Raw genomic sequence first — 21659 nt, forward strand, 5'->3', positions numbered from 1 at the left:
ACGCTTGGTCAAAGCAAAATCCACAATTTGATAATGTACGGACCAAACCTATAATATGAATAGCAATTAACTAACAATGGTAAGGACAAAACTGGAAAAGAAAATTAAATAAATAAATAAATTCAATTATACTTAACCAAATCTTTGAATAAAATAAATAAATACCCTTTTCCTTCGCTGTCCCTTCTACTTCACTGTATGATCCTTCTTTGCACACGGTTCGAACTGCTTCACTCCTCCCTCCATCCCATCCCTCTCCATTTTCATATCTATATATATTAAATTCTTGGATTTCCCATTTTAACGTTTCCAAAAGCTTTTTCCATGTTGTAAGAATTTCCCAGAAAAAGAAAACATGGTTCCTAGACATTACTTACTCCTTTTCTTCTTCCTCTTTGGTTTGTCTTGTTTCCAAGCACAAGCCCGCTTCATTACCGGCCGTCCATCCCCAACGGATCTCGTATCCGATGGAATCTCCACTGTTAAAAACCCACCTTACCTCCTCCTCAAGCCTCTGGCTTCGGCGGAGGAATCCTGTGAGCAGACGTATGGGTTCTTACCCTGCACCACCACGGCGCTCGGGAACTTGTTTTTGATCATTGTTTATGGGTGCCTCATGTTTTTAGCTGCTACTTACTTGTCCAATGGAAGTGAGCTTTTGCTTCAGATCCTCGGTCCCGGGATTGTCGGAGGATTGTTCTTGCCTATTCTTGGAGCTCTGCCCGATGCAATGCTTATTCTTGGTAACTTTTTAAGTTTTTTTCTTTTTCTTTTTTTGCAATTTTTTCTATTGTGTTGTTTGGTTGGTGAGATTATGTGTTAACGCTCTGTTTTATGATGAGAAAATTAAGTTTTAGTTATCTACTGTTTGGTTGATCAGAAAATGGATTAGAAAGATCGGAAACTTGAAAAGTTTAGATCTTGTCTTTTTCATATAAGTAGAAAATTGTAAATTTAGATCTTAATTAGCAAAGTGTGGAAAATTAGCAAAGTGCGGGATTAGTATAATTAATAGTTTATAATTATTCTTTTTGGGGATTACAGGGTTGAATTTTTGGTTTAGTTTGGGAATTTATTTGTTTTTATTTGAATTATTATTCTTTTTGGAAATTTTGATTCTTTTCTTCGTTGTTCATTTTGTCCTATGGTATGTAACTTCATTTTCATTTTCCCTTTTTTTACAGTTATCTGCTTTTTTATTGCAATATGCTGGTTTCTTTGGGTGACTTTGTTTTTATTATTGTTCTTATTATTGCATTTATGCATTATTTATAAATTTCTGCTTTTGGATCATGTATCTAAACTTTTTGCATATGGGTCTGGGTGGAAAGAATCAATTATTGTTGTTCAGTGTATCCCCTGCCATTGTCAAATGTCTATTACAAGGGACTTTCAGCAACCTTTCTTTGACTCTACTAAAGATTGGGTTTTATTCGAAAAAGATAACAGTGGGCTCTGAGGCAAGCTCCAACAAGTTCCTTGTTTTTTGTGCTTGGTAATTTGTAGGAAATCAGACACTTCAAGGAGTTTTTGATGGCTATAAATGGGCTTTTGCTATTTTAAGACACTTCAGCTGAAACATGAAAGATTTGCTGCTCATTTAAATAGTTGAGCTTGTATGAACTTAAGCAAATTCAACTTTAGACTTGCATAGAGGATGCTGGAAAAAAAGTTATAAGTGCTTCATTCTTCTCAAAACTAATGATTCAAAGTTCTAAATAGTATTTGAATTACAAAACTTTGCATGAAAGACATTTTTTTTTCTAATGAAATATTTCGTTGTAATGGTTTATTCAGCAATATAAATACGATATATTTTTTTAAATATAAATTTACATAAAAAAAAAACAATTTCTTTGCTCTCAAATTCCAATGGTTCTGTAATTTACTGGAGTTAGACACATCGGGAGTGTTTGATAGTTTGTATGGGCTTCTTCTATTCTGAGAGCTTGCTGAAAATTTAAAAACTTTACTATCCATTTTGGTCCATATCTTGATCATGATGATCTAAGTTTAAAATTGAGCTTGTTTGCGGACTTATGTCAGTTCAACTTCAAAGTTGTAGAGTGGATGCTGGAAAATTTTAATTCCATCATTCTTCTCACAGCTAAATGATTTCAAGTTCTTAATAATATATGAATTGCAGAATTTTAGCTGAAATACTTATACTTTTCTGTTGAAGGTTTTCTTTGTAATGGTTTATCTTACAGAAATATAATATGCATTTTTAAAATAACATATATGAATTTATTTTGTTTTCTCCCCTTCTCTTTTGTTCTGATTGCATTTGTACCCATGTGCAATGTTTGGAAGTTATCATGCCATATTATCTGGCCTCATGTACTTAATGGTTATGGTTTTACGTCTAGAATATATTTAATTGGTTTTTTTCTTTTCTTCCCAGTATCTGGACTTTCTGGAACCACAGAAACTGCTCAAAGTCAGGTCTCTGTCGGGATGGGGCTACTAGCTGGGTCAACTGTCATGCTTCTCACCGTGATATGGGGATCCTGTGTTGTTGTTGGCAGGTGTGATCTTCGTGATTCAGTTGCAGTAGATGGAACAATTACAAAAGGATTTAGCCTAACAGGTGTGCAAGTCTTCTCAACATTATACTTAGCTAGTTAGCTATGAGGGGTTGACAAGTTGTTTTACCAAGTATCATGCAGTGGCCAAGAACATATGACTGAGTTCTCAACTTTTCCTCTGTTGAAACTTCCCTTGGATTTAATAGTGAAAACTGCTGCAAGAGGAAAAACTTGAAAATGGACATATGCCCTTTTGCTGTAGTCAGTTCTAGTATCAATGGTTGCTTTTTATATTACTACGTATTATTATGTAAAGTATGTTGTTTTTTTCCTCTCCCTTGGTGAATATCTGTTAGCAATTAAGCTTGTCATGCTATATCTTCATAACCTTAAATTATTAAGTGGGGAAGGGATGCTTTCTTTTAAGGTCTGAAGTTTCCATTGTAGTCAAAATAACTTCAGAAATTGGGCTGGAATACTGGGGATGAGTCTAATCTTCAGTGACGGCTACATGACTACATGTGGTACCTTTGTTTGAACTAGTATTTTAAGATGTAATTATATATTTTAGGTCGATTCCTAATCCAAAAGCTTTTCTTTTCTCTCTTTTTGTCTTTTCTTAGTTGCCCCTAATCAAATGTTTGTCCAATATTGCAGAGACTGGTGTCAGTACTGATATTTGGACTTGCTATGCTGCAAGGATAATGGCTATCTCGGTTATCCCATTCATTATTGTTCAACTACCACAAATTCTCAGTTCAACTTCAGGAAGACACTTAGCAGTTTTGATTGCACTTATTGTATCACTCTCAATGTTGGTTTCTTATTGCCTTTATCAGGTAATAATTTTTTCTGCGAAGGAATTCGATCATCATGTATTCCAATATTTTTTTTTCCTTTAAATATTATTTTAACAATTTATTAAACTATCTTTATAACTTAGAGCCCAAAAAAAGAAAACTATCTTTACAACCTTATTGTAAACGTTAGTAGAAGTGAACTATATGTAAATAATGTGTGAAAATGAATTATTTTCTTCTTTCATTGGACTACCTGGAAAAGCACAACCTGTATTCTTTTCCTGGCAACTTTACAACTTAAGGTTTTGAGTAATTGTTTAGACCAAATCATGGTTAAGGTTATTGGTAAATCTTGGATCATGAATTCATGATCTATATCTACCGCACAATGGAGACAGGGAGTTTCAATTGATTAGAGCATATCCATTCGGAATAACTAGGTTGGAGAAAATGTAGTTTTCTAAAGTGGAATGCTGTTAAATCGCGTTCAGTTGTCTACTGGCAAGATGGTTTGTTTTTTTATGGCTGTGGGATGGATGTGTTCTGGTTTCTTGGTGGAAAAATTCTTTGGGTGCTGCTTAGCAGCAATTTGGAAAGACAGACGGAGATGTTGCAATAGGAGCTGCGTATTCTTGTGTATTCTTGTGGTAATCAGTACGTAGAGATTGCAGTTGCCAGCAATCAGTATATAGAGATTCCATTTGACCTTTATTTTAGTGAACCAATTTAGCTGCTAGTATTTTATAGAAGGATTCTCACTGTGGTGGGTATATTATTTCTTTTTGGTTAATCTGAGCTTAAGAATGCGGCAGCCAGCTAGCTACTGTTACACCATTTGAGTTCTTCTAAACATTCTGCTTGAAAGCTATAACCTGGCAAAAAGTAAATGGAACTTAAAATAGTTGACTTTTTGTCTACCCAGACCTGAAATTCCCTCTAGCTTTATGCATTAAGGTTTGAATATGCTGTATTGGTTAGTCTATATAGTTAATATTATTACCATGACTAGTATATTTTCTGCTAGTTTGAACCCGAAATCCATGGATAGAAACAATTCAACAGAAAATCTGAGTCCAAATTGCTTTAGAATTACATTATTGGGTAGTCACTTAGTTCTGTTAAAGTTGTTTACATTATAACTTGTAAAATTGAGCTTCCTTATGTAGGTATAGGAATTTATTCATAATGATTATGGAATCTCAATTTTTCATCAATGACAAACCCAGTCATGAACAAGAAAATAAAATCTGAAAATTATGTCCTATTGCATGGTTGAAATGTGTTATCCGGTAGTGAAGTCTTATGTCCGCCGAGCTGTTGGTAGACTTTTCATTGCATGTCTTTAGTTGTCTCGATGTTGAATGTGGGGATTGGAATCTTTTAATAGTAAAGTGTGGTTGTTCTGTCTAATACTGTCCTGAATAATCAGCTGGCCTTTTTCTTTAAATATATTGATATTAGCTTCATGAAATGTTTGTTCTTCCGATAGCCGACTTTCTTTTGATGTATATATATATATTATATTTTGCAGGTCTTTCAGCCTTGGATCCAGAGAAGGCGACTTGCTTTTGCAAAGCATAAACATGTTATATCAGGAATCTTAAGACACTTGAAAAAGACTGCTTTAGGAAAACTACTTGATGACAACGGTGATCCTAATACAGAAATTATAAGAAAGTCAGTTTTGAATTTTGACGATCAAGAAACACTTGCTTCTTCTGCTGGTGCTTGTTTGCCACTTTTCAAGTATTCTAACATTTGCTACTCTCTAAACAACATCTGACAGGTTGTTTGATACAATTGACGAGAATCATGATGGTAGTCTTTCAAATTCTGAACTGAAAGCATTTATTATAGGAATCCGTTTTGAAGAGATAGACTTGGATAGGGATGATGCTGTGAGAAAAGTGATGGCAGATTTCGATACCTCCCATGACTCTCTTGTTCAAGAGGGGGAGTTTGTAAGAGGCATTCAAAAATGGATTATTGAGGCAAAGCGAACCGGTGGTACTTATCTTGAATCTAATAACGGAACCTTTAAGTTTATTGACCATTTTCACCAGGTATGTTGAGCATTGATGACTTCTCTAGAGCTTATATAACTTACACAGGCTGACTTCTTTGGATTACTGTGCAGCAAACCAAGAGAGAACATGATTTGTTGGGGTTGGAGGAACAAAGTGATGAGGTTGCTGAGGGTGTTGAAAACCCTGGATGGACCTCCTTAAAAGCAGTACTAATGTTACTGCTGGGTACCCTTATCGCAGCTGCATTCGCAGATCCACTGGTAGATGCAGTTGATAATTTTTCTGATGCAACAAGTATTCCATCTTTCTTCATCTCATTCATTGCATTGCCATTGGCTACCAACTCTAGCGAAGCTGTATCAGCCATTATCTTTGCTAGCCGCAAGAAGAAGAGGACTGCATCATTAACGTTTTCTGAGGTTTGTTTCTTGTTACTCCACCTATTTGTTGAGTAAAGTTGATAAGCATCTGACCGATTATCTAGCTAGTATATAAATTCTCATCTCCAAGTTTCTTGATGCAGCTTTATGGGGCAGTAACCATGAATAACGTCCTCTGCCTGTCAGTTTTCTTGGCACTTGTTTACGTCAGGGGATTGACATGGGACTTCTCATCTGAAGTGCTGGTTATTCTTATTGTTTGCATCGTGATGGGTGCCTTTGCCAGTTTCCGCACTACTTTCCCGCTTTGGACATGTTCGGTTGCTTACCTCCTTTATCCATTTTCTTTGGCGCTTGTTTATGTTCTTGATTATGTCTTCGGTTGGTCATAGGTTCATGAATGTGGTGACTAGTGTAGGAGGTAAGCAGTTTGTCCCCAGCTTCATGGTTTTCCCTATGTATAAAGTACTGGGACACATTTCCCTTTTGACATTGCATTTCAGAGAGACTATTTCGGAATATTATTTTGATGAACTAGTGATGTGTTTGTTTTTCAAAGCAATGTTCCTCAGTTTACCTAATAACCACAGTTTTTTTCTTTATTTTTTTGGTAGAGAAAAATCACAAAGTAGAAGCACCATCAATGTCAACTTTAACCCAACCTCTACCACCTCTGATTTTTCCTCTGCAATTCCCTCTCCGATCTTCTGCATGATTGCCTCTCCATATTCACCCACTGCTCTTTGAACTTTTATTAGTGTCAGCAAAGCATCAGGAGCTTTCCCATTTATACTGAACTACACATCTAGCTTTCCAAATATTCCAACAAGTAAAAGGCACAGTTGTAGGTAACAATATCTTCTCTTTGCCCGTCACTTGTTCCATATCTAGGACTTCTCTCAACCACTGACCAAAGGTTGTAATTGCCCTTTGATCAACTTTTTATCCTAGACAAGTGCCAAACCACACAGCTTGCACCCATTCACACTAAAGTAACAAATAATTGAAATGTCAAACCAATTATAACATAATTGGTCTATGTAAAAATAATATTATGCATTCTATCATCCAAAAAAAATTACAATTTTGTATATAATCTTTCAAAAGTTTTGTATTTGCCCATAAAATTTTGGGTTTAAGGAGGGAAAAAATTTTGGCTTAGTCTAGTCTTGTTTTCCTTTAGATAAGAATCTGGTTTTTCTGTTCATCTGTTCATGGAGGGCAGCAGATGTTACTATGGAAACTCCAATTCAGTGTAAATTCGTACCTGGAATTCAAACAAGATCAAGTGCCTATAGTCTCATTCATGCTGCTTCCTGGTCCAAACTGCACTACTCTCATCAGATCTGGAAGAAAAAAATAATTAACATTAACATCAAGAAATGGGAGAAGAAGAAGAAGATCATGCAAGTTAAAGCTCTTCGGGTGTTTTTGGGGTGGGTGATGCTGATCATGCCAGAAACATGGAATCAAAGGAAAACATTCAACGAAGCTAGAGAACTGTATATTGCAGAGAGAAGAGCTGCAGTGAAAACCACTGCCTTTCCTTATCTTTTAACTACACTAGAAGACTCTGTAATGTTGACTTCAAAAAGCTAGTCTTCGTATGATCAAATTTGGCATTCAGGGGCCTAGCCATTGATGTAATGTATTCATTGTTGTGACTTGACTTGCTGCCACATTGAAGGCCTAATACAAGAACACCAACACGAATTTAACCCAAATCTTGCAGGGCCTTGGATTGTGGGTAACATTAATACTTGTATTACCTCATCACTTTCCCATTAGCATGAACACTCTTTGGCACATATTAATACATTAATTTAGAAGATTAGTTCGGATTTTGGAACTCCGAGATATTCGAAATCATACCAAATTTGAGTTTAACTTCACATGAAATAAACACGTAAATTTACTTAAATTTAAGAGTAAAATATCTTGACTTATTTAAGTTTTGATCTACGTTAACACAATACGGAGAAGATATGGGGTTAAATAAGTTTTAAGTTTAATCTTAACGTATTTCATATTTAATCGTATCTGACACGTTTAAGACACAAAACGTGTCAGACTTGAATAATACGTTTAAACATGTTTAATTAATCATTTTATCGTATTTAGATGTGTATACGTGACACGTTTATCAACCTGTTAAAAATTAATAATAAAAAATTATTTTAGTCTTACTTAAATAATTTTAAATAATTATTTTAATAAATTTTTAAATTTTATTATATTTGATGTTATTGTTATTTCATTTTGTTATAATTGTGTTTATAATTATTAATTTTATATTTAAATTATAAAATCATATTTAATTATAAATATTTTTATTTAATCATGTTAAACGTATTAATCATATTATTAATCATGTCGTATATTGACACATTAAATAAACGTGTTAATCATGTCGTGTCATATTATACGGTTATTAAACTTATACTTGTATGCTTTAGATTTAAGATACGAATATTATTCGTATCATATTTACATTTAACCTAATGTGTTTCATGTCTTATCGTATCTAACACGTTTAAGATACAAAAACATAAATTGCTAAATCTATTTGAAATGGATAGTCCGTCCCAAATGAGTAAACGTGAAATATCTAAATAACTTTTCTTCTCTCTCCACTCTTTTCTCTTAGGCTGACCGACCACCCTACGGTCTAATCTAGCCGACTTCGCAAGAATGCTAGATCTGGTGCTTTTCGGCTAGATCTGACCACGAGAGCACCTGATCTAGCGTTCACATGACCGAATTTGGCCAAAGAGCACCAAATCCGGTGTTCTCGCAGTTGGATCTAGTCGGAGAATATCCGATATAATATTCCCCCAATCAAATTTGGTTGAGGAACGTCCAATCGATGCTTATCCTGTCGTCTGTTGTGAAGAAAATTTAATGAGAGAAGGAGAGAGAATACTTGGGTAGAGAGAGAAAGAAATTGTAAAAATGAAAAAAATTGTATTTTAAATAGTGATAATTTTTAAAATTAATAAAAAATAAAATTATTTTAAAAATATTATTATGCTATCAAATTAACAGAAGCATTGGTTGATTAACAGTCGAACTTATATATCTATCAAGAGATATTCTTTTAAACGGATTATTTATTTCGAATATTAATAGACAAATGTAGAATTATAATAAAAATTTAAAAGAGTTAGGATATTTTACTCTAAAATTAAGTTATTTTCATAAATTTACTTCATCACATATCTAAATTAATATAAATTTATTAATTACTATTTTAAATATTTTTTTTACTAAAGTTAATTAATCGAAAGATCAGAAAATCAATTCCTTTTTCCCGCTCACACACTAAATGAGGACCACTGGGCTCAATTGGGGTGTGGATTGCAAATTTGTCTTTATGAAGCAAAATTTTTTTTCTGTGAAAATGGTTTTGTACCTTTTTTTTTTCTCTCATTTTCTCTACAATCCAGTGTGGACCCTCACAGACGTCACCAATCTGCAACACACAATGAAAGGTCAGATTTGAGGGGCCCATCTTCACAAAGACAAGACAAAGCATAATCAGATCCCCATAAATCCCACATGCAATAGTTTGTTACCAATCAAGTGCCCTGACCCATTCACCAACCAAACCAACAACAAAAAATTGGAGAAATTGGGAATTCCTTCATAAACCCCCACGAGCGATGCTAGCAACAATCTCTTGTGGCTATTACGAATCGAAGCGATAAAAGGTTAAATTTAAGTGAATTGTTAGCAAAATCACTTTGTCACTTATAATATCCATTACGTATTTAAGTCGTTACTTTCATCAAAGATGTAACACCATAGCTAACATTATCACCATGTCTTTTCCCTTGTCATCTTTTCATAAATGATAAGAATTTATGTCAACTTAATAATTTCTTATTCAACAGTCTGAATGATTAAACAAGAAATATTAATACAAAATACTACAACAAGTAGAAAATTTAATTCTTGTTGAGAGAATACAACTTTTGAATCAATAACTCGATAACTCAAAGTCTTAAAATTTGAAATTTTTTCTTTTGTTTTTTGATGCTCAATCATATCATACAAGGGGGATATGTATTAAGAGATAGTCAAATGAAAGAAAAATGAGGTTCTAGGTATGGTCTCATGAAAAGAGAAACTTGCCCCCTTAGAGATACAAAAGTAATAGGCACAAGAGATTTTATAGCTTCAAATTGAGATCAACATGTCCTCCTACTTCTCCACCATTACAATTGGCCATGGTTATTGTAGTTGCTCGGTCAATTTGCACCATTGCAGCTGGTGGAAAGAAGCTATAGTAAGGTCGATACTGCCTTAATCCGCTACCTCCTTGACGGATAATTGAATCTTCCAAGCTTCCCTTTAATACATTTACAAAATTATATAAGCATATATATATATATATATATTGAAGAAGAAGAAGGATCAAACAAAGCATAAAGTTAAATGGAAATGGAGAGTTTGTTGTTTAGGCTCACTTGATAAGCTAATGACTCGAGGTCGGGCAATTCACAATTGTAATAGATTAAATTGGTTGGAGAGTGCTTGAATTTTGAGCTTGAACACATTGAAGTGGTTGTGGTGGGAGGGGCTAATGTGAGGAAATCTCCATCAAAGGCACCATTCTGTCTGATACTCCTCTTGGACTTTGACTCAAAATTCGAGGTTGAACATGAAGGCCCTTCCCTGAAAATGATGCAAGAAAAACGTAACGATACTGTCCAATCTTAGTACGCTTCTAGACTCCCCTAACCGTAGATGGTGGAACTCACTTAGTATCAAATTCGAGGGTTTTTTTTTTTAAGTATGAGGAGGTATAAGGAGAAGTCTGGATTCAAATGTTATTAGACCCCAATTTTCATTACGTATAAGAGATGGAAAAAATTAAGATCAAACCTGAAATTTGGGGTGCCGGGTTCGAAATTGAATGTGCTGCCGTTGCTACTTGAAGCTGCTTCAACATGTCCATTGATGGGATGAACAATGGGAGGATATTTGCCGTGGAGAGGGGGGCCTGGAGCATTGTCTAGAGAGAAGGGATATGATCTCTTCATGCCAACCATCTATAGTTACAATTACAATTCACAAACACAAAAAAGCAACCTAGTTACAATTACATGATAGCAAGGTCTAAAAGAGAAAGAATGCTGCATTCCCAAGATTTCTAGAAAAGAAAGAAAATGAAAGGAAACCTAATTCTTTATTCATCTCCTGTTTAACTGCTAAATTTAGTTTTTTCTTTTGAATGTGGAGCAGTTAATTTTCTCACTATGAAAAGTGATGTTTAGAGGCCTCTACATTTCAAAAAAGACAAAAAAAATTAAGGGAAAATGGTGCAAAATTCAACCAAAATCACAAGAAGTAATCACATGAACTTCCCAAGTTAACATCATATACTAAAACAAATTGAAAGGGATATTTTAAACTAGAATTTACCATTGGATTAATAGGAGGCTATATATGATAGAAGATTTGGAAAGGAAAATTGAACATGTACCTTCTCCTCTTCCGGCAATAAAGGTGTACAATTTCCATAATAGCTTTGGTTTGAAGGGGGCTCCATCTGATAATTCAGTACGGATGTTGATGACGTTCTTGACGACAAATTCACCTGCATAAAAAGAAAAAATCCATTAATTCACCATAATTCTCAACAACAGCAGCAAGGAAAACATTTTCCGAGAAATAAAAGAAACCAATTGTTAGAACAGAAAATCAATTTCCTACCATTGAAGAAGAAGGTTGTTGAAATGGTTGTGCCCTTTGCATCAAACTAGGAGGAGGCCAGATGGGTTCAGATTCATAAGGCAAACTCAAATTTGTCCTGAAAGCCAATCCTGGATCCAACCCAGAACACTCCTTTTCAATGCTATACTCACGAGAACTCCACAATTTATGGCCACTATTAACACTGCCATTCCCTGGAAGTACTACTCCTGCACCAGGATGCCACCCTGGAGAAGAACCAGTGGTCAATGGAACAGTGTTTGCACTGACAACATCAGCATTTTGAACAGACAAAGGTGGCCTAAAGATTAAATTTGGTGGTGAAAGATCAGCGGGAAACGGAATTGAAGAAGAAGAAGAAGAATAAGAAGATTGATTTGAAGGATGGAAATTACTCGGGATTGGCAAAGAAAGATAGGATGATGATTTATGATGAGTTGGTTGCGATATAACAGACGATGACGGTGATGGCAAAATCCCAGCTGCAGCAGCTACCGCTGCATCTTTCTTTTGTTGTTCTTCTAGTCTTATCTTCTCAAGCTGTGCCACACCAAGTCCTCTTTGTGGAACCTTTTTAGGCTTTTGCTTTTTGGAAGATCTGCCAACACTGTTTCCAAACCCACCACCACTGCTAGTATTACTATTGCTACACCTTTGGGATTGATCTTCTTGAGCCATTCTGCTTGCCTTCCATATATATATACACAGACACACTCACACAAAAGTTTCAAAACTACAAATTTGTAGAGAAAACCCAAGATATAAAGCTTTAGAGAAACACCCAAATCCTAAAACTTTGTCATATACAAGATGTTAAGAATTCCTGGTTCTCATGCATGTTACTATTTATATATAACACTTTCTGCTGGTAGTTTTCATTTGTTTTTAAAGAGATTTAGAGACAGAGAGAGAAGAAGAAGAGATCTTTGAAATCAAGAAACAAGGATTTTGAAATCAAAATATTAAGGATAACAAGTGGAAAATCTAGAGAAAGTATACAAGAAGGAACCAACAAAGTTTAGAAAAAAGATACCCAAAATCTCGCGGATTTTGGAAGTCAAGAGAACAAACCCAAAAGCCTAGCCAAGTTTTCAGCTAAAATAGTGGAAAGGGAAGATCACTATATCCGAGAGGTTTCAGAGTTTTTCTCAAAAGCCTAGTTTGTCTGAGAGACAGATCAAATATATACTAAAAACCTTTATGTATAGTCATTTGTTTTCTCTTTTCCTTTTCTCTAAATTCAAAACTATGCAAATCTTTAGCTTACTATGAATATATTTTTCTCTCTCATTTCTCGCCCATATCCTCGCTCCACTCTTCCTCTTTTCATTCCTACACCCTCTCTTCCTCTCCCTCTCCCTCTCTTTCAGCTTTCTCTCTCTCTCTCTCTCTCAAATTATGTTTTTGCCAAGTCCTAAAATAAGGTAAGTTCCAATGTCACTTGGCAATGTCACCATAGCTTTGTTTGTTTCATTTTTTGTGAGGAGTATCTCCTGCTGGCTTTGCAACTTTTGGACCTAACTGTGGGACCCTTACTTTGTTCCACAACACATGCATGGAATTCACAACCTATTCATTGCCCCCCTTTCCTTTCAAGTACTTTGCCCACTTGGGGGATTTTCACTTAACTCATACTCTGAGTTTTGGCTGTCAACATATTACTTGTATATTCCCCAATCAATAATTCATATCAAAGTTGAATAATGGAATCAAACTTTTTCTTTTACAATTAGAAAATGGCTTGAGAGCTTGGAATTGTTTTTCCATCTTTCCATTTTTTTCCTTTTTCCTTAATAAAGGATGTTGTTGGCATTTGGATTACAAAGGTGAACATGGAATTGGGTTTCCATTGCTTTTCTTTAGCTTGAGTTAGGCACAGATTTTCTTAGTTTGAATGATGGGGTTTGTTTTGATTAGGTTCCTGAGGTCCATCAACCAAATGGACAATTAGACTCACCCACTCCATGATACCAAAGGAATTAGCTTAGGAAGTGAAAATCTTCTTAAAAATATGAGTAAAATTTAGGTGGAGTTTTTCATGTGACCATATATAGTTTTATAACAGTAATTCCATGCTGTAAAGGGATTCTTCTTTATTCATATTAATGAATTTATTTATCAATATATATTCTTAATTAAATGAAAGAATGCATTAAAATTGCTGACTCAAATTAATTGCCAAATTTTAACCACGATTAATGTAATAAGTTTTTATAGGGGATCTAATTAGTTGCAGGTAAGAAACTTAACTTTGGGTCTTATAATTTAAAACTAATTGGATAAAATAGCAATGAAGCCAATGTTTCTTTTTATCAAACTCATACTTTATAATGCAATATTATGTATAATTTTTCATGACAAAAATTAAGTTTGATCTCTTATGGCACTAAAAATATATGAAAATATAATTCCAAATTAAACATTATAAGGTGTAACCCAACAGCTTATGTATCAAGTGATCACCCTAACCCAAAATTTTCCCTTGTTAGGGAACTTCTATTATACCCAAAATTGTTGAAATTTTTGCTAATAAAAGAAAACTTTATCCCTTATCAATGACTTCTATTATAACCCAAAATTGTTAAAATTTTTCTAAAATGGGAAGACTTTACATTCAATGAAAGAGAAAGCCAACAGAAAGATAGACAAATTCTCACAAGTTGAGAAGTCAAGATATAGATAGAAACTTGAAATTTCTTTATTATTGCCTTTTGTTTATGCCAATGAGCAAATCCTATCTCTACCTTTCCATTTAGGACCCACCTTAGCCACAACAAACCATCTCTAACTTATTGTAAAGAAAGCAAAATTTTTGTCTTCAATAAACCCACCACACCATATCCTTTGAGGTATAGTGGAAACACTTATTTCCATGGATCATGACACCATCCTTCTTGTCATATAACATGCCAAGATCTGGTTAGATATACAAAATATAAGGTCCCCATTTGGGGCATCTATCAGTAAGATTCTCTTTCAGCATATTTCATTCTTGTTTTTCTTTCTTTTATTCTCCTGTTGTTGCTTGTATATGAACTATGAGTTCTCTTGGATTCATTGTTATCTTTTTGATGGAAAAATAGCAAAGTGTGTGTGATCAGTTGAAGACTTCAAAGTTTCAACAATAATTGAGGGTGTCTAGGCCCCCTTGAGCTTTAAAAGTACATTAATTTTGTGGGCCTATCAAGTATATTTTCATACTATAAGTAATCAAAACATTGGAGCATTAAAGACATTGAAGTATTTAAGGAAATGGAGAATCTTCTATTTCTTTTTTTTTTTTTAACTTATTCCAACGATTAAAACTTAACAAATTTTTATTTCAGATATATCGAGTTTAAACTCTGAGATTGACCGGGTACAAATTTATAAAAATAAATGTAATTTAATATCACACATACTTAAAAAATTAAAAAATAAATAACTCTTTCTTATCTTATACTCCGATTATTATAATGAAATTAGAATTAATTCGATCTAATGAAAGTTCTGAAACTGAATTTTTAAAGATATTAGGCCAACTTGGAGAAATTTATGAAATTGTCGTGTAATCTTTGTGATGTCACATGGAATCAAGCTTCCATGAGTGACCTCTTTAGCCTAGGATATAAACTGTCTATCTTCAAATTCTATATTTATATATATTTGACACTGATTCCTGAATAATGGAGTATTCGAATAAAGTAAATATATAAATGAAATAAAAATATATTTATTTATGGAGAAGTTATAAGCTAGGTTGGATTGCATTTAGGGGACAACAAGTTGATGTAGTTCGTAATGAGTGACGAAAATATGATATCTCAAGATCAACACTGTCGCATGGCCACTTGAAAGAAATGTTTCTCAATAATACGTAATCTTTGTCGGTTGTGAGTTTTATTATATGTTACGTGTTCATTATGCAGATATGTACATAAATATATTTTTTTAAAAAAATTATCGTTATTAATTTATTAAAAAATTGTAAATTCGTTAAATTTGATAAGATTCGTGCGTAATTATACAGTGAATTTCAATAAAATATTTTGATTATTTTTTTTAATTCCATTCAAGGGTCTAGTCGAGAGGGGCAATCGAGGCCTCAATGTGGTGGAAGCCTTCCACCACGCCACCTCCATGTGTCATAGGGTCATTAGACTTTCTTCTCAAAAAGTTAATCTGATGGACTATGCAACATCACCGTTTATAAGTTATCTAGGAACTGTTCTATTTGCTCATTGTGAGATTTTAGAAAATACCCTACCTACTTCATTTCTGAAGCCCTTAATGTGACACATGTATCAAAACAGGCTAGCTACAATTAGAAAAGAGATTAATCATAGAAAGTGAGTTTCAGTTGAATAAAACCTAAATTCAGAAATTGTTCATTAGTTTGTTCATGCAAGCTCTGGGCAAAGCCTCAATCAAAGGAATTTATCAAAGAAACCATTTGTCCTCTCTGACCCATCTTTCTTGCGTAAGAATTGTCACTGCAAGTTTCATCATAACCCAAATTGTGGGCTGTCAGGTTGAGTCATGGTCGCATCTCCAGCAAGGAAAGGGCCCAGGGGTCATCTGATGTTTCCACACCTAAACTCCAAGATTATCTTTAAGAAAAAAATATTTGATACATTAACAATATATAGATTCTAAACACTATCAAGTCATTAAATTTTTATATTTTATTGATTAAGTATTATTTTAAAAAAATAAAATATTGATACTAAAATTCCTTATCAAATTGGGTCCTTATCAACTTTTTATTTCCTTCAAGATAATACCTCATTAATAAAATATCAAGATATGATGATTTGATAGTGCATAGAAACTATATATTATTACTATAACAAATATTAATCTTATCATTAATTGCCAAAAGAAAAGAGAAAGAAATACAAATGCTAAAGGAGTACTGGAAAGTAAAGGAGGTGAAATTGAAGAAAAGTTTGGAAAGGTGTTTCTTCATTGAAGTTGATCCAAGCCAGGGGTAGGATCAATCCAAAACTTAGATGAATGATGGGGATGGGCTACTTTTGATGAGCCTTGCGAGTTAAGGGTACTCAAGACTAGGTACTTTTTCCTGGAAAAAAAAAAACAGGTTACAGCAACTTGGACTAAAACTTTTTTATTTGACTTGAGATATCAACACATTTCTATGTTCATGAATTAGACAGACAATGGATATATATATATATATATATATATGTAATAAGAAAACGAAAAACCCCTTGAAAAGAATGAAGAATAATTATTGAATTTAGTGGACTATATTTTATGGATAATACCAAATTATGACTTGAACATATATCAAGATAATAACTAACAAGGTTGAGTATGACTTAACTCAATTATGATTATTGTAACTGGCAAAATACTAGTCAATAACTAAATGTGAAATATCATAGATAACAATATCATTATAATTTTATCAAATAAATTCTATAAAAAAGAATCTAATTACTAATTACGATCACAAATTACTCATATAGTATATCGTTAGAATTGACCTCAACTCGAAATTAAATACCTTTGTTTCTAATTTAGAATGGTAAGCTAGCTATGTTTAGATAAAAAAATTATGGGCAACCTCTTAAAAAGGTCCCGTAGCTCAGTTGGTTAGAGCGTTGGTCTTATGAGCCGAAGGTCGCGAGTTCGAGCCTCGCCGGGACCATTAATTTATTTTAAATCCACGCAATTCGTGTATGTGAATTGTAAGGATATGACTTAGGGATAAGAGAAAAAAGATACTACTGAAAATAAGCCAGACCAAACTGATCATAAATTATGTATGCCTTCTGCAATCAGCCAACCAGGCCCTGACAATTTTGTTTTTATATCCTAAAGAGACCTTGTTGATTGGAAAAACTACCTAACCTTGGCGTCTTGAGCAACTCCTCGTCCTTTGCCTTTTTAACTTTTTGCTCCAGGATACTGACTGTTGATCCTCCAAAAGATCAAACAGCTCTGTCAATTTGGTTGAGCTGTCATTTGATGTACTGTTCAAGAGAGTGAACCCCTAACCATGCATGCACATTAATTTCCCATCTTTTTCTATTTATGCTTTTCTTGCATTGCACTAAAAACTTGTTTTTACACCACCACAACCCTCTGCCAAGTCAATATTGTCCCTCATTCCTGGTTTGTTTGCTTCCATAATCTGCACTATTCATGTCTTCTTGTTTCTGTGTTTGTTTATTTATATCTTAGTAAGAATGAGAGAATAAGGATGACTTAGTTATGGTCCTTGATAAATTGCTTCAATTGGGAAATGGTTTGTTTGCTCGATTCATTTGTTTGATTTGGCTCTGATAAATCCTGGAAGGAGCTCTCTGGGAATGTTCATTGCCTTGTCTGTCATTGGTAATCTGTACTGATGATCAATATTTTTTGTTTTTGTGATTAATGAGTCAGAAAATTTGTCATATACTTAGAACTTAGTTCCTCAATTCTTCACATTCCCGTTGTTCTATGCATTGTTTTTCATGCTTGTTCAGCTTAAATATGATAAATCAACTAATCAGCCTGGAAAATTTTATGTGCCAGGTTTATTTCATCAGTTTATGAACTATAGTTCTGCATTTTGGTGAGCATTCTCAATGGGTTCAGGAAACTGGTTTAGATCAATCATTTGTAGAAAGAAATCCAAGTCAGCCAGATCCAAACATGCAAAGGTAGAATATTTATACACTGAAAGCCTCCATAATTGGATAATTCTTACGTGTATCTTTCAATAAGAACAAAGGGGACTTTTACTGGCTCTCCCCTTCCTTATTTTCTCACTTTGTCATTCTCTTCCATTTCCCATTTTAATCTTTTATATCAATAATAGGTTCTTTCCACATGCAAACTTAATCTGTTAACAAGATATTAAGATCATAATTTAATATCTAACATGTTCTATTATGCATCAGCCTACATGCTTTGAGGTATTTCTCATTGAGTCCAAGGTTGATTGAGGACATAGTTTTTACTTCAAGCTTCTAACTGAGGATAATGATACTACTGTTTATGTATCAAGAAACTATTAAATGTTTTTCTAGCCGTTCAGACCATGCTGCAGCCTATACTACGATCTTGTTTCTGCAATTCTTCATTTCTTTAATTTGCTTTCATGCCCCATGATTACAGGTACACTCAGCTAATGAAAAACCAAATGGTGAAGGGAGTCACGATGCTCCTGAAGAGGCAAGGAGTCCAGCAACTACTGCTGGTTCACAGAGCAGTCCTGGTCTTCCCGGAATGCCAGTTGAAGAGATAGCCGCTGTCCGGATTCAGAAGGCTTTTCGGGCATACAGGGTATACTAAAATTTGTCATAATGTAATTCATATCAACATCCAAAAATGCATTTAACTTGTTTGATAAAATTTATGGAGGCATTTCTGTCCAGGGACCTTTGCAACATTTATTTTCCCAACAACCTTAGCAGACATTGGAACTGATGTTTGATCATGTTTTGGAGCAAAACTTCACATTTATATCAAATGAATAATGCCTTGTGAGTTTACATCCTAAGAAGAGCAGAACCGCTAATTTAGTCCCTTCTCTATATAAGAAAATGGGATTCACCTACCATTGTTTCTCTGTAATTCCTAAGAAACAACAGCTTTTATCTTTAGTCATACAATGAGAAACAAAGACTTTTTACAGTCTAGTTATTCTATGGAATTAGTCCCTAGAACAAGGTGTCTATTTTTTTTAATCCCTAGAGCAAGGTGTTTGAAGGATGGTCAAGTAGTTTTCCAGGCTTTTTACTGGGTGATTTTGAATATTGGGGGTGGTTTTGCAGATGAATAAATGCAAACAGATCATTCATAGAGTTGTAGATACTGTTGGGTCCGTTACAGGAAGGATTAGACTAGATTAGTACATAAAAATTAATAATGATAATTTATTAAGGTTACTCTCATTTGGGGCAAAACACTGGAATAATGTCAATGCCTTTCGATTCAGCTGGACAAATCAATTGGAAATGTTAGGTTTTTCATTAATGCAACTAACCATGAGGCACATAATTCATTTACGTCTTCATTATCATTTATTTAGATGGCATTTATAAAAGTAAATCCGAAGGTAAAATGAAAGGAATGCACATGTGCACGCACATATACGTATCTGTACATAACCTCGACACATTATTTTACACTGACCATGTCATATATTTACGATATTCTATTTTTCATCTGTATTTTTTTCAGGCGAGAAAAGCAGTTCGCCGGCTGAGAGATGCCGGGAGGTTCAATATATTGATCCAGGGACATACAGTAAAAAAGCAAACAACAAGCACATTGAGCTATTTACATTCCTGGTGCAACGTACAGTCTCAAATCAGAGCCCGGAGAATATGTATGGTAACCGAAGGCAGGCTTAAGCAAAAGAAAATGGAAAATCAGTTGAAACTTGAGGCTAAGCTTCATGAACTAGAGGTAATCAAAGACCGTAGACAACCTTGTTAGTTACTAGTTACTTCTAACGGCCAAGAAAAGCAGTGTTACCAAAGTACAAAGTTCTTTTGATTAGGCTTTTGTCTCGATATCTACAAGTAAAAAGAAAGCAATTCCCTTGTCAACTTGAAACTATGAAGGTTCCCGGACACTCTCAAAGACATAGCTGTAACAGGTTTCCTTTTTCAACCAATTAGAGGTAAACCGTGAATTGCCCACGGCCCGTCCAGCTTAGACCCGTCAGGATGCGGCCCACCCACTAAACACATCACAGCTCCCCTCTTCTAAGATTCATTTGGCAAATTTTGAGAATCCCTTGTTCAAGCTTCACAATTCCAACCTAAAGCCTCCACGTGACCAAGTGTGGAAGCTAGGTTAGAGCTTCCTTTTACATATAATTACACTATGGTCTGTGCGTTGCACACGAGTGTCTTTTTACCTCTCTTTCTCTTTTTAATACGTTTTTTTTTTGCTATGACTTCCACGTGACTAAAAGAGAAAACCCTCTGGGGATTCTTTTTACTTACGTAATTGATATATAGATGTTGGGATGGAAGCTTAACCCTATGGCATCCACTAGTAGCTGCAGGGTTATTTTGGCTTTAGGGGTTACTTTTAACTGCATGGATGAAACTAGCTGTAGGTTTTTGTTTGCATAGGTTGCCTGGCGTCATAGGAGCAGCCACAATGTGTGAAGAACTTAATAAATTGAGTTATTAACTTGCTAATTGCATCCATCTTTTTTCATTAATGGAGAGTTAGGCCTGCTGAACAAGTAGAACCCAGCAATAAAAGTTTCTAGAATAAAACAACTTTGACAGCGAGAGACAATACCCTGTTTGTCGATTAAGTAGCCTTTTGGCTCTTTCTTTTAACTATAGATTGGTTTACAGGTAGAATGGTGTGGTGGCTCTGAAACAATGGAGGAAATCCTTTCCAGAATTCAACAGAGAGAAGAAGCAGCAGTTAAACGTGAGCGTGCCATGGCTTATGCCTTCTCTCATCAGGTACATAAGCTTGAAGTTCAAGTCTGATACCTAGAAAGTATCATGTTATGTTGGGAATTTAAAATCAATTGTGTTGATTTGCAGTGGAGGGCAAATGCCAGTCAGTATCTTGGCCAAGCATCATATGGTCTGGGCAAAGAAAACTGGGGTTGGAGCTGGATGGAGCGATGGATAGCTGCAAGGCCTTGGGAGGTCAGGGTTCACTTTCAGCCTATCCACCCAAGGAAAACTCATGCCAGACAGGCAAGCAAATCAGAGAAAGAAATAAAAGCTCCTGTTTCAGTTAAACCTGCTTTGCCAAATGGGAAAGCAGCTCCAAAAGTGAAAAAAGTTGCCCCAACAGATGGCTGAAACCAAAGATATCCAAGGAACTGCTATTCATCATGCACAGCTCATCTCGGTCTAGTTGATGAGTGACAGATTAGCAATTCATTGGAGTGATTCAATATGATTTCTGTGTGGATTTGCAAATGCATTGTGTACAATAACTGACAGGTTTTGTTGCCTTGAGGAATTTGAAGATAAAAATAAAATATATATATATATCCCTTTTTCATGTATGTGAAATTTGTCAGTGCCTAACTGTTGCAATTAGCAAGAAACAGAAAGATAAATCCTCAACATAATCTCAACCAGAAAGGTCCAAACAGAAAGATAAATCCTTAGAGCAGCAACCAAAATGAAGCAAATTTTTTTTTTTTTTAACTTTAATTTTATTATTATTATTATTTCCACAATCACATAGTGCTTGAACTAGTTTTCCCATCATGCATTA

The 21659-nt window shown here is 34.5% G+C and overlaps 3 protein-coding genes and 1 non-coding gene across 7 annotated transcripts; 3 read left to right on the top strand and 1 right to left on the bottom strand.

The window, feature by feature from the left end:
• Positions 1-181: 181 nt before the first annotated feature.
• LOC18594124 (sodium/calcium exchanger NCL-like) lies at positions 182-7556 on the top strand. 2 transcript variants are annotated; one of them, XM_007021586.3, is made up of 8 exons: positions 182-743; positions 2405-2590; positions 3186-3367; positions 4860-5005; positions 5115-5391; positions 5466-5774; positions 5879-6156; positions 6919-7556. In XM_007021586.3, exons 1-7 carry the CDS (start codon positions 356-358, stop codon positions 6125-6127), a joined length of 1737 nt encoding a protein of 578 aa, XP_007021648.1. In that variant the 5' UTR covers positions 182-355; the 3' UTR covers positions 6128-6156; positions 6919-7556. The 2 variants fall into 2 exon arrangements, with proteins under 2 accessions (XP_007021648.1, XP_017980584.1); XM_018125095.2 differs by lacking the exon at positions 6919-7556 and having other exon boundaries at positions 5879-6293.
• Positions 7557-9655: 2099 nt separating this feature from the next.
• Positions 9656-12885, bottom strand: LOC18594125 (uncharacterized). 2 transcript variants are annotated; one of them, XM_018124050.2, is made up of 6 exons: positions 11849-12882; positions 11454-11680; positions 11224-11337; positions 10623-10789; positions 10205-10412; positions 9656-10086 (listed from the first exon to the last, which is right to left on the bottom strand). In XM_018124050.2, exons 1-6 carry the CDS (start codon positions 12129-12131, stop codon positions 9907-9909), a joined length of 1179 nt encoding a protein of 392 aa, XP_017979539.2. In that variant the 5' UTR covers positions 12132-12882; the 3' UTR covers positions 9656-9906. The 2 variants fall into 2 exon arrangements, with proteins under 2 accessions (XP_017979539.2, XP_007021650.3); XM_007021588.3 differs by having other exon boundaries at positions 11454-12885.
• A 4147-nt stretch (positions 12886-17032) lies between these two features.
• TRNAI-UAU (transfer RNA isoleucine (anticodon UAU)) lies at positions 17033-17106 on the top strand. Its single transcript has one exon. It is a non-coding gene; the product is annotated as a tRNA-Ile (tRNA).
• Positions 17107-17478: 372 nt separating this feature from the next.
• On the top strand, positions 17479-21444 carry IQD10 (IQ-domain 10). Of its 2 annotated transcripts, none has more exons than XM_018124763.2 (6): positions 17479-17573; positions 17979-18106; positions 18564-18731; positions 19632-19859; positions 20771-20884; positions 20969-21444. In XM_018124763.2, the coding sequence occupies exons 2-6, from the start codon at positions 18032-18034 to the stop codon at positions 21233-21235; spliced, it is 852 nt and encodes a 283-aa protein (XP_017980252.2). In that variant the 5' UTR covers positions 17479-17573; positions 17979-18031; the 3' UTR covers positions 21236-21444. The 2 variants fall into 2 exon arrangements, with proteins under 2 accessions (XP_017980252.2, XP_007021652.3); XM_007021590.3 differs by lacking the exon at positions 17479-17573 and adding an exon at positions 17593-17795.
• Positions 21445-21659: the final 215 nt, after the last annotated feature.

This window comes from Theobroma cacao, chromosome 7 (assembly GCF_053813885.1).
Source record: "Theobroma cacao isolate CCN51 chromosome 7, ASM5381388v1, whole genome shotgun sequence".
In the NCBI taxonomy this organism is placed as follows: Eukaryota; Viridiplantae; Streptophyta; class Magnoliopsida; order Malvales; family Malvaceae; genus Theobroma; species Theobroma cacao.

Excerpts from the sequence above, each read along its gene's own strand:
- IQD10 (XM_018124763.2), top strand. The coding sequence starts at position 18,032 with ATGGGTTCAGGAAACTGGTTTAGATCAATCATTTGTAGAAAGAAATCC. Across the intron at positions 18,107-18,563 it reads CCAGATCCAAACATGCAAAG|GTACACTCAGCTAATGAAAA; the intron begins GTAGAATATTTA and ends CCATGATTACAG. Across the intron at positions 19,860-20,770 it reads CTAAGCTTCATGAACTAGAG|GTAGAATGGTGTGGTGGCTC; the intron begins GTAATCAAAGAC and ends ATTGGTTTACAG.
- LOC18594125 (XM_007021588.3), bottom strand. The coding sequence starts at position 12,131 with ATGGCTCAAGAAGATCAATCCCAAAGGTGTAGCAATAGTAATACTAGC. Across the intron at positions 10,413-10,622 it reads CCCGGCACCCCAAATTTCAG|GGAAGGGCCTTCATGTTCAA; the intron begins GTTTGATCTTAA and ends CATCATTTTCAG. Across the intron at positions 10,087-10,204 it reads TCGAGTCATTAGCTTATCAA|GGAAGCTTGGAAGATTCAAT; the intron begins GTGAGCCTAAAC and ends AATGTATTAAAG.
- LOC18594124 (XM_007021586.3), top strand. The coding sequence starts at position 356 with ATGGTTCCTAGACATTACTTACTCCTTTTCTTCTTCCTCTTTGGTTTG. Across the intron at positions 744-2,404 it reads CGATGCAATGCTTATTCTTG|TATCTGGACTTTCTGGAACC; the intron begins GTAACTTTTTAA and ends TTTTCTTCCCAG. Across the intron at positions 5,392-5,465 it reads TTATTGACCATTTTCACCAG|CAAACCAAGAGAGAACATGA; the intron begins GTATGTTGAGCA and ends ATTACTGTGCAG.